Consider the following 12,140-nt stretch of genomic DNA (forward strand, 5'->3'; position numbering starts at 1 on the left):
AGCACCTTCCAGTCTCTCTTCAGGGAATTTCCCTCTGGGGAGACACAGTGTGGCACAGCCTTCTCTTTCCAGCCCCATCTGATCTATGGAGGTTCTTTCTAGATTTAGGCATGAAGTTCTCACTAGTTTGGATGAGTTCTCATTTTTTCTGTGTCTTCATAGGTAGTTCACTGGGAAGTCAGAAAGAATGCAATAGAGGCTGCTGTCCAGTTAGTTGTTAATTAGTAATTCATTAATTAGCTCTCCTTTGAACTTTTATTTTTTGGGACAAATAACGCATGCTCATTTTGAAAGAAAATGGGTAATGAAAATGGGTAATGTGGCGGTCTCCTGCCTCCCTCCTGGCCTGCTGCCTGCCCTTCCCCTTCTACTCACTCCTCACTGCCTGAAGGTCACAGTGAGCCTTCCAGAGCCTCTTTTCATTGAAGGATAAATGGCTGTCTATATTTTTATTTAAATATGTGTATATATCTTTTCATAAATTATAAATGTTAATATTTTTCCAATAATATTTTTGACATAATTTTATATCAGAGATTTATCTCCTTCTTTTGAAATTCTGCCTTGATTTCCTCCAAGGATGAAGGAATCTATCATAAGTTATATAATTTCTCTACTAATGGGCGTTGCAGTCAACTCCCCTTTCTCCGTGATAAATCATATTACAACAAGCATATATGCACATTTACACCTATACCTGTGTGTGAAATTATCTGAAAGCATAAATGGAAGCAGTTCACCTAATATATTCAAATAAGTGCTGCCAGATTCTTCTCTAGAAAAGTTGTGCTAATTCACTTCATTACCAACTTGATGTGTGAAACTACCCTTTCCCTGTATATCCTTGCCAATGCTGGATGTCATTGATTAAAAGAAAATTTAAATTACTCCAGTATTATTCTAGTTATAATTTTAAATTGAAAGCTATTACTACCTATTTTCTGAATACTGTTTCATGTCACTGAGTTTTTTTCCCTATTATCCTAAACTCTCAATTAAATATACCCTCACAGACAACCTGAAGCTTCACTCTGTTATAGTTTGGATATGAAGTGCCTCCCCAAGACTTATATGTAGAAGACTTGGTCCTCAATGCAGAAAGTTCAGAAGTGGGGCTTTTAGGAAATAATTCCGATCTTGAGGGTTCTAACTTCATGAGTTGATTGATCAGCTAGATGAATTAATAATTCAAATGGTCTATTGGGAGGTGATAGAACCTAGAAGGTGGGACCTAGTTGGAGGAAGTAGGTGACTGGGGGCATCCCCTGGATGGGTGTTTCTTATGATTCCAATATGCATTCTGGAAAAGGAAAAGTCATAGGAAAGAAAATAGTTCAGTGGTTGCCAGGGTCTGGAATTGGGGAAAGGGAGTGAGTACAAGAAGGTGTGAGAGGATTTTGAGCGATTCCAGAACTGTTCAATGTCTTGATGGCAGTGGTGGTTACCCAACTGGATGCATTTGTCAAAACTCACAGAACTGTACTTTCAAAAGAGTGAATTATAATTGTACCTCAAAACAATGGACAGAAATATAAGACAGTGCCTGGCCTTAAGTAATTAGTCTTTAAATGTAAGGTCTATTATTTGTTATGGTTTATGATACTATTTTAGAGAATAATGGCTTCTCTGGAGTGGGAGTAAATTAATTCAACTCCTGGTCCACCACTTACTAGCTGTGTAACCCGAGACAAATTAATTTCATTGTACTTCAATTTCCTCATCAGGATGACGGGAATTAGAATAATAACTGACTATAGGGTCTAGGGTATGGGGCGGTAGTAGAGCTCCTGCCTGACATGTGTTCGGCCTGGTTTCAATCCCCAGGGCTGCTAAAAAAAATATAAGAAGACAGTTTTAAGTTTTGTTGTTTGCAATAAATGAGTTAACATATAAAAGTACTTAAAGGGAGGCTGGGGATATAGCTCAGTTGAAGAGTGCTTGCCTCACATGCACAAGGCCCTGGTTTTGATCCCCAGCACCCCAAAAGAAAAAAATGTACTTAGAAGATTTCTTAGCATAAAATAATAATTCAACAGCTATTAGCTATTTGTGCTGTTATTAAGTGGTATTATGGAATTTGGCTTAATTATTCTTGCCCAAATGACAAATAAATTAAAATCAGACCAATGAGAAAGATGTTTTATGTCAAAAACAAGAGGACAGCTCAGTGTTGTGGACGATTTCTTTTATTTTGATGATCCAGGATAGATTCCACATTATAGATACCATAATTTATACATTCATGGAATAAAGACAAGATTTGGAAAATATGAGATTTGTACTTTAGGATTTATGTAGACACAATTTCTCTAAAATATTTCTTCCAAGTGAAATGAGGTATTCTGAAGTTCTTATTGATATAAAGTAATAATTTAATAAATAGTAGCTTCTAGTTATGATATTTATTAAATATCAGGAAAAACCCTTACACTAGCATATCAAAGGAAAAAGCAAAAAACTAGCCCATATATTTTCATGCAGATTTGTGGTGGGGTGACCTGTCTTCCTCTGGAGATTTGTACTTAATGAAGCTACTTTGCTTTCCACAGACATGTCTTTGTCATCCAGAACCAGGCAGTCAAGCACTGATTTAGTTAGCTCTTTTATTCCTCAATTACCTCCTTGCTGATATTACACTTCTCAATAATATCCAGAGATGGGCTTTTACATCCTTGCTTTCCATGATAATGGCTTTGAATCCCACTTTGGGGGCAGAGGAGTAGAGTAATGACCTCAGTGCTCCCTCCCACCCTCATCGTCCTGTAGGGCATTTGCCACTCATAATTGAGATATTTAAATCAGACAAATAATGCTGCCCATAAAGGATAGGATAAAGCTTTACATCTTCTTTTTAACTTAATAGAAAAGTATTAAACTATACATAAGTGTCAATACGTGATCTCTTTTTGGTAAAGTTGTTTTTTCATACTAGAAATGCTAGTCCACACTAGACTGGAAAATTCCATGATCAAACACTATCCTGTCTTTCATATCTTCAGCTCCAAGTTTGGTGTCTTTGCTCTAAACAGGATAGTACTTTTCTCTCCATGGTTTTTGGAAATAGCCACTCGTTTAATGAGTCGTTTAGTGCCATGTTTGTGTGTTGATCTCATCTGATTTCCATATATCTTGATGGTTTGTATGGATTGAAGTTTGATAGCATCCTTTGAGTGATATTAACTATTTTGAATGATTTTCCCCTGTCCTCTCTAAATGAATCAAGGGGTGATTAACTTCAAAATGTTGTTGATGTCTTGGTAGAGAGACAAACTCTTAAGTAAACATGCTTACACGCTATTTGTTCTTGGTGTATTATTCCCAGAGACAGTGAGACATTTCCTGAGAGTTACAGGCAGGATCATAAAAGCCCTTTAGACTTTATTTTTCATCCTGGGTGATTAAGGCGATTCTGTAGGAAGGTCAGGCTCAAGGAGAATGGGGATATCAAGGAATGGGGTATCATCTGTTTTATTACTCCATATTTTACTCCCAGTGAACTGGTAAACAATTAAAATTCAAATACATCAGTGCATATAATTCAGTTACTCCCAAAACACCATAAAAATGTCTCCCTGATCAATAATTGCTTATTATGACATGCTGGCTGGCAAGGTGCTTAGCTGTCTGCTTTCTTAAAGCCAGCCAGCCTCATCATCCTATGTGTTAACACAGAGCAGGGGCAGCTGTGGGTTATCACTGAACCACTCTCCACCTGCCGAGTGGAGACTCTAGTTCCAACAAACCCACTGAGGCCCTGTTCAAAGATTAAGGTTTTCCTGAAGCTTCTGCTGGCCTGGCCAGAAGTAATCACTCTCCTCTGTGACTTTTCAGTATATGTCATTTGTATTTTTCTAGCAAGTTTTGCCATTTGCTACACTAAATTCTTATTACCTAAGTTTTTATCTCCCTAAATGTGAGGTCTTTCTTATTAGACTACAACTTTGTCAAGGACAGGACCTCCTTTATAGCTCTCTATCTCCTCTTCAGTGCCTTATTCTCAGGAGGTATTTATTAAACATTGGTTGAATGGAAATATTGATGAAGCTTGAGCAAGCAAATACCCATATCATATTCTAAGCCATCATTGTGGTGGCAGATCTGAGAAAGGAACTTAACAAAGACTGCCTGAAAGGGATGGAATTGAACAAGTTTAAGCAGGATTACAAACTCATTCAGGTGTTGATTTTGGGGGGAGAGGGGAATAGTATAGCTAAAATCCGAAAATGGGCTCTTTTCAGAACTCTACCCTTGTTTTTAGTAACTAAGACCTTTCCCATATAAAAATAACATGGTTCCACAAAAATATGGGTGTTAGGAGACTTTAAATTCAACACATCCATGAAATAGGCATATATAGCCTTATAATACATTCATTACAGCTTTATTTAATGGTGTCGTCCTTGATAGTAATAATGATAGCTGTCATTTATGAGATGCTCTGATTTATGTTATTGGGAAATGGTACTTAGGAGCCAAGATGTAAGTGTTGGTGTGCTCATTGTTATTAAGGTGTTGCTTCTCCTATGTTCTCTCAGTGAACAGATTTAAGGAATGTGTGGGGGTGGAGTGGGGTGTAGTTGTGTGTGCAGAAAGCTAAGAGTTCATGTCAATACTTGCAATTCCAACCCAACCTCTAGTTGTCTTTTTTTATTCTATTCATTCTAGTTTTCTTCTTTCCATATTTTATAGCCACTTTTCCATACAAAATTTGTCTCCCTTTGTCCTTAGTATGTTGACTTGTTGATTAATCCCCCTGTATTTAGCCATCACCCATGCCCTCTGCCCATTCCCACAGAGCTGCTCTCTCCTCCTACTCTGTCTCTGACACCTGACACTGGCTTCCCCCTCCTGCATGGATACTCTCTTCAGCTTGCTAGTGCCAGGACAACCCTCCACATGATACCCTCGTCACCATACCTGGGCTCTGACACCTAGTTTCAGGCTTCCCTTCCACGTGGTTGTCCTCCTCACACCAGTTGGATTGATTCTCCATGCCAGGCAGTTCTTTCTAAATGGATGCCCTCTGCACCCTTCTTTGAGCTTTAACTGCCCATTCTAAACTTGCTCAGCTGCTGCCTTCCCTCAAACACAGACTAGACAGCTGCATTGTCTGTCATTGATGACTTTATGGGGCAGGAAACCAAGAAAGCAGATAGGCAGCTTCTCAGCAAGGCATGTGAGCAAAAAAAAAAAAAAAAAAAGCGAGGTGCTTTACTGGAATTTAATACTGGATATTTAAAGAAGATCAGAGACTCAGGAGATTGAATAGAATAAAATAAAGAAAAAATCCCCAGCACCACAGTCATGGCCAGAAGCACCAGCTAGAGCAGTCCCTCTACAAGCAAAATGGAGGGATAGGGGAATTAAAGGAACCCACATTTTTAGATGGCCTGAAGTGTGTCTGGGTACCGACAGTTTAGAAATCAAAGATACTGCCAGACTAAACTGAAAGGTGCACTACACAATATCCTTGCGTGGGAAAGAAGCCCCATCTCTCCCTGCTTTGGCTACAAGCGGAGGACAGAGGAAGGAACCATTTTGCAGCTGCATCTGAGAGAGGGACTGGCAGCTGAGAGAGCTGAATCCTGGCAAATGTGAGTTTGGCCCAAAATACAGGCCTAGAAAACACACATTGATGATTTTATGGGTTTTTTTTTTTTTGCACCAAATTATATAGGAAGTAGAAGAAAGGAAATTGAAGGAAAAGGAGGAGCCTGCATTATTTTCTAAACTTCACAACAGGCCCTCAAAGTGTGCAAAAGTTTTCTTCTTTCCTCGCTGGAGGAAACTGCAACTCAGAGACATGAGGTCACTGCCTGAGGCCTGTCTCTTAGCCAGCATCTGAACCCAGGTCCTTTTGACTATAGAACCTGTATGCTGTATGCTGCACCACCCTGCCTCTAAATAAAATACTACCACATATGTTTGGTCTTTCAACTGTCACGGGATGTGTAAGACTAGTGTTTAAAGAAAGGGCGAGCAGTTATTTTGGGGGAAAATAGTTTGTGTTCACTTCACAAGAATAGTTTTTCCTACCATTTGGTCTGCTTCCCCATCCTTCTCCTGTCTGCAGAGAGGCTCAACAGAAACCCTCTTTATTGACTTAGTTGCCAGGGTGGGGTAATGGCTGGGGTGCTTTTAGCCAGGGGCACTGAACCAGCGGTCTCAATACCTGCCCTGGTGGTTCCTTCTGTGCTGGCACTTCTGGAATGAGTCATCCTACATTCTGCCAACCCTTATGCTCTCCTCCCTAGACAGGGTTACCCTTGCTGTCATAAGGGAGTTTTGTGACTTTCTGAGATTTTAAAAATGAGGAAGGAGATGATAAATCCTAGTAAGAATAAAAGGAGAAAATTTTTTTCTGATTTCAAACATACTGTCATGGGAGACACTAGTCTTAACACTTTCCATAGCAAAAATCCTACAGACTGGCATAAGCATCAGGTTAAAGCTAGTATATTTTGAAATGAGCTTTTAACACTTTCCTGTAGTTAATTTTTAATGCTATTGGTCAATGGCTTTGGGGTCCACGTAAGAACTCCAGGTGATGCTGTAATTCAATGGAAGACAGAAAAGAAAGCAAGCACCTATTTACATGAAGTAGCCAAAGAACAAAAGTTGAATATACTCCGTGTTCCCCTAAATTAAGTATCCTTGAAAAAGAAAAATTGAATGTTAATTTTTTTTTCAGATAGAGTATATGATTTTTTTAATCATAAAATCGGGGAAGACATTCTAGAATTCATCTCTTGTCCATTTCTCACCCTTTGAAGAAATAGGCAGAGAGATGTGATCCAAGGGCAATGGAGACAGGAACACATCTGTAATGTGTGTGTGTGTGTGTGTGTGTGTGTGTGTGTGTGTGAGAGAGAGAGAGAGAGAGAGAGAGAGAGATTCATTTGTAAATGAACAGCCTTAGAAATAGGTTAAAAAAATTTTAAAGCTAAGGCAGGTGTTGTTCTGGTTGCTACAGTTACTACACAAAGGGTCTTTGAGCTCAGCTGCTCCCTGAGTTCCCTCTTGTGGCTCAGGTTTTTTTTCTAAGGGGCCTGTCATACTGAACCTCTGACTTCAGTACCCTTTGGAGTAGACCGGTCCTAAAAAAGGCAAAGGACAAATACCAAAGTGGAAAATGTGCATTTTAATTCACCATTTGCTTTGATCTTAGAATGGATTAACATTAATTTATTTGGTCATTTTTTCCTCCTTAAATTGAATTGTTCAGGAAAAATAATCAGCTATCATTTGGGGTAGTATAGTTATGGGACACAACTTCTTATTTACTTAGATTTACCACTACTTTGAGTTGAATTATCCTCCCCCTCTCCTACCCCAGCTCACATACACTTTTTTTTCCCTTTGAACCCTTAGGGAAACCCAGGCAGTCGTGCACATACCTGACACTCCCGACAGCACAAACACATACATGTTATCACCTAAATTCACATGGGTGAGAATAATTTTTAAGAAGCTAGCAGATTTGTGAAATTCCACTAGAAGCTTTTGCTCAAAAGAATTTTGTTAGGAGAAAATAAATCTTATAAAATAAAATCTGCTCATATGTATCTCTACTGCTTTTTACCAGTGCTATTGTGCACACTTAGAGCAACTGGAACCGAAGTAGTTTTCATAAATATTTCAAATAGTTATTACTTCTGGAGAATTGTTTGAAAGGATCTCCAAAATACTTTTTGTTCAGTGATGTTTCTGAACAACATGATTTATATTTTAATTGTTGTTTTTCTGGGGTTTAGGAATCCCAAATCAGGAATTACTCTGGATACATCTTTTTTTCTAAATGTTTGGGTTTTTTTTTTTTATTTGTTCTAATTAGTTAGCTATGACAGCAGAATGCATTTTGGTTCATATACACAAATGGAGCACAACTTTTCATTTCTCTGGTTGTACACACAGGGTGTAGAGTCACACCTTACATTTGGTCATATGTGTACCTAGGATAATGATGTCCATCTCATTCCACCATCTTTCTTGTCCTCAATCCCCCTCCCTCGTCTCCTTCCCCTTTGCTCATTCTTCCCTCCATTCTTCCCATTAAATGTTTGGTCTTATTTCTTTATTTAGAGTATACCATATTTGCTTACTTGGCTTTTTTGTTTGTTTGTTTGTTCTCAGTTCCCTAATTTGGCCTGTTTTTCACCCACGCTTGTCCATACAGGTTGCCAGGTGCAGTGGTCAGGAAACATTGAAGATGGCCATTGAAGTAACCCCAACTTGAATTAGTCACCAGCTATCTTGTCCCTGTTGTAGACTATTTCTATCTCCTTTTGCTCAAAACAAACTATTTGTCTTCAAAGCACAATGAAATCCGGGGAGAGAGTCCTGTTCTCCCTACAGATGACACGGGGACATCGAGTTCTGTAATTAATGCAGTGAACTAAAATTTATTAACAACCTGCTGAGTGCCTTGCTCCTTCCTCCGACACCCCTCCCTCCCAGGGAGTTATAAACTGTATTTGGATCATTGCTAGCAGCTCTCCTACATTTCCTGCTTTATCTATCTGCCATTCGATTTGCCTGATAAATTCTAACCTCGTTGCTCTTCCCTTTAACAACCTGCTCGGTGGTTTTTCTAATAGTGTAAAAATCAAACAAAATGGGTGTGCGTGCATGCACTTTGTAGCATGTTTTCCAAGAAGCCTGTGAGTCATAAAAATGGGGAATACACCCATTGGTTTCTGTAATTATGATTGACGACGTTCATGGGTTGCCTTTTTCAGGATGGTTTCATTTCTCTAGTGACGGTGCTACAATTCTATTTTAAACCCTCTCCTTTTTGTAAACACTACACATTTCTTAAACGCTATTTTGGTGGAGTTCAGAGTGGCGATTGAGAATGTCCACCATGAATTTCGACAGATCAATCACTTATGTCTATTTTTTTCTTGACCGAGGCTTGCCTCTTTTATTCATTAAGAACATTGACGTGGAGATGAAATGGTTTCCTCTATTTTTATCTTCAAACGATCTCTGCAGCTTCTGCACATTGCTAGATTTCTTCTAGCTTCTTACACTAGGGTCATAGTTTAGTGTCAGCTTGGAGCCAAGTGCCCCACAGCTGAAATGACCGCACCTCTGCAGTGGCATTTTCCCAGGCCATTCCGCCTTTAATAATGAGCCAGCCAGGAGGCAAGTTTGTGTCTCTTTACAACAGAGCCTTGTCTTGGGCCTGCGCATAATTAGACTCCAGGAATTACAATTGGTTCTCTCTTTGAAAGCTTTTTCAGCACTATGTCTACACTTAGGCCATTACTTTTATTTTTGATCTAATGGCTTTGCCTCTTTCTCCCTCTCTCTCTCTCTCCAAATTCAATAATATCAACCATAAAAGAAACCAAGGAAGTTCAGAGATTTTCAGCTTTAAAAAGACGGGATCTCGCAAAGATTTTCACAAGACGCTTCAGAAACAGACCTTTGAGTCAGAAACCTTGGAGAACAGTGAACCCGCCACTCAGGTATTTCCTATCAACAAACATGGTTACCCAGTTACGGGGCTGTTCTGCCCAAGGCATGCACAGTTTTTTAAACCAGAATAAAAGTAACACTCACAGAATATGTGAGTAGGAGGAACTCCCCATCTGAGTCAGTGATATATTGTTTGCAAGCTTGTTCATAGCTATAGAAATGGGGATGCACATGAAAACCCAGAAGGTCCATGATTAAAATAGAAAACAGTGGAGGTACTCTAACTGGGGGAGGGGAACCTCTTGAGCCCGTCCTTGTAGCAATTCCTGCAGAAACTGGGTGGTGCTTCGAAGGAGGATGGCAGTGTGACAAAAAGCTTCACACTGAGGCCAGACATGCCAGATTCTCTTCCTGATTCTATGATTTTTTTTAAGGTGTAGCCTCCAGCAGGATAATTAAACTCCCTGGGCTTTAATTTCCTCCCCTGGAAAGATACTACTAACTAACTCATGAGGTCTTTTGAGCATTGAGTTAATATGTGAAAAGTTTTAAAACAATGCCAAATATGCTCATTGCCCAGAAAATGCTTGTTACTCTTATTATTGATGTCATTATCATGTTATTATAAAGTGATTACAGTTTAAAAATCAGTGCTCTGTACACCCATGTTTACAGCATCATCATTCACAATAGCCAAAAGGTGGAAGCAATCCAAGTGAACATCAGTGGATGAATGGATATTCAGAATGTGGTTGTCAGGGGCACAGGAAGGAATGGGGACTTATTGTTTATGGGGTACAGAGTTTCATTTTTGCAAGATGAAAAGAGTTATGGAGATGTATGGTCATAATGGTTGTGCTACAATATGAACGTACTGAACAGTACTGAAAAATGGTTAGAGTGATAAATTTTATGTTATTTATATTATACCACAATTCATCTTCTAAAAATAGCTGCTGTAGTCAACCCACTTATTTTTTGGTGAGAAAAATAAACAGAGGAGAAGTAATTTGTACAAATTTGCACAGGACTTCTTTGTAACATGTATAGTTTTCAGCTTCCAAATATCCTTCTTAACACAGGCATGTTTCAAGGCTGAGGACCAGAGTCCTTAAAATAATACCTATTTTTTTCAAACAACATGGTCCCTAAAGCCAAGCCAGTTAATTAATATGAGCTCCACAGAGAAACCAGCCAGCAGTCCAGTGCTGAATACACAGGCTTACAGAAGGATGGAATGAATACCTGAATGCTGTATACTGTGGGAGACTTAGGGGGGTTTCCTTGGTTATTTTGACTATGTGATAAACAACTACATTGTGCCTTGTATTAGTTAGAGGCTACATTCCATTTTTCAACAAAAGAAATTTAACATTGGGAAGTGTGTACTGGATCTTGGAGGACGGAAAAGGGGAAAGTTGAGGTTATACTGCAGGCAACAGTATACCAACCTGAGCTGGGGTCTAGGGCAGTGGTTCTCTACCCTGATCTTCATCAGAATCCCCTAGAGGGCTTGTTCAAGCAGAGTACTGGGCTGGGGCCTGGCTCTGGCCTGGCTGGGGCCTGAGGATTTGCATTATCTAATGAATATTTTCCAATTGATGCTGCCAGTCCCAGGACTATAGTCTGAGGAACTTAGATCTAAGGAAGAGCTTGTAGCTGTTAAAACCTAGAAGCTCATATGTGGATTCTAACCAGAACAAGGGAGGTTGAGGAGGAAAAGAAGAAAAGTCCATTGGAATAGACAAAAGAGAATGAAGGGAAGGGAGAGGAGATGGATTAGAAAGGACAGTGGAATTAACTGGATGTAACTTTCCTAGCCTTGTATTTGAATATACCACCAAGGTAACCCCGCAACATGTACAACCCCAAGAATAGGATCCTAATTAGAATAAGTTATACTCCATGTATGTATAATATGCCAAATGCATCTTCTATCATGTATATCAAAAAGAACAAATAATTTTTTAAAAAATTAAAAAGAAAATCCTAGAAGCTCAGAAAATGGGCCTCAGAGTAAGGACTCAGATCTCCGAGAAGCAGCAATGGCCAGCTGGAGGTGTTATCTCAGGATCTTGGAGGAAGGACCTCATGGAGTCTGGACTCAGTGATCCATCCAGGAGGTGTGGTCCAGCTGGTGCTGGTACCTCCAAGGATTTGAGATGAGGATGGTTCTGGAAGGGCCAAAACCAGCTGGAAGGCAGAAACAACTGTCTCTATCGAGATGAGAGGAACTGCAAGCAAAGGGGAAAGACGGGACTCACTCCCTTCTCCCTCCTCCAGCCATCCAGGCCCCCTCTTGTGCCCTGAAGGGAGCAGCAGACAAAGCAGAGTATCCTGTGCTGAGATCCCAGGTCCAGGATTATAGGGCCCAGTACAAAAGGGTGAATCTGGAGCTGAGAGACAGTGGAACCTGCACACATAAAGCATGCTCTTTCTTATGGCATACTGTCAGAGCACTCAAGTGAGTCAGCTGGCTGGGTTTAAAAGCTAAGTAGGTTTTTTTGTTTGTTTGTTTGTTTGTTTTTAGTTTTTAACATTTATTTTTTTAGGTGTAGAAGGACACAACACAATGCCTTTATTTTTATGTGGTGCTGAGGATCGAATCCGGGTCCCACCCACCTAGGTCAGCGTTCTACTGCTGAGCCACAATCCCAGCCCAAGAGCTGTGTGTTTTGAAGAATTAGAATAGCACTCTTTATGGAGAGATGCTCAAA

The 12,140-nt window shown here is 39.7% G+C and overlaps 1 protein-coding gene across 5 annotated transcripts in view; it reads left to right on the forward strand.

The window, feature by feature from the left end:
• Positions 1–12,140, forward strand: part of Dock8 (dedicator of cytokinesis 8) — a 221,015-nt gene that overhangs the window by 62,568 nt on the left and 146,307 nt on the right. For all 5 annotated transcript variants that reach the window (XM_078047567.1, XM_078047566.1, XM_078047569.1 and 2 more), the window contains one exon: positions 9,350–9,473. In XM_078047567.1, the coding sequence (XP_077903693.1) occupies positions 9,350–9,473 (124 nt within the window). The remainder of the gene's footprint in view (positions 1–9,349; positions 9,474–12,140) is intronic.

Source organism: Ictidomys tridecemlineatus, chromosome 4 (assembly GCF_052094955.1).
Source record: "Ictidomys tridecemlineatus isolate mIctTri1 chromosome 4, mIctTri1.hap1, whole genome shotgun sequence".
Lineage (NCBI taxonomy): Eukaryota > Metazoa > Chordata > Mammalia > Rodentia > Sciuridae > Ictidomys > Ictidomys tridecemlineatus.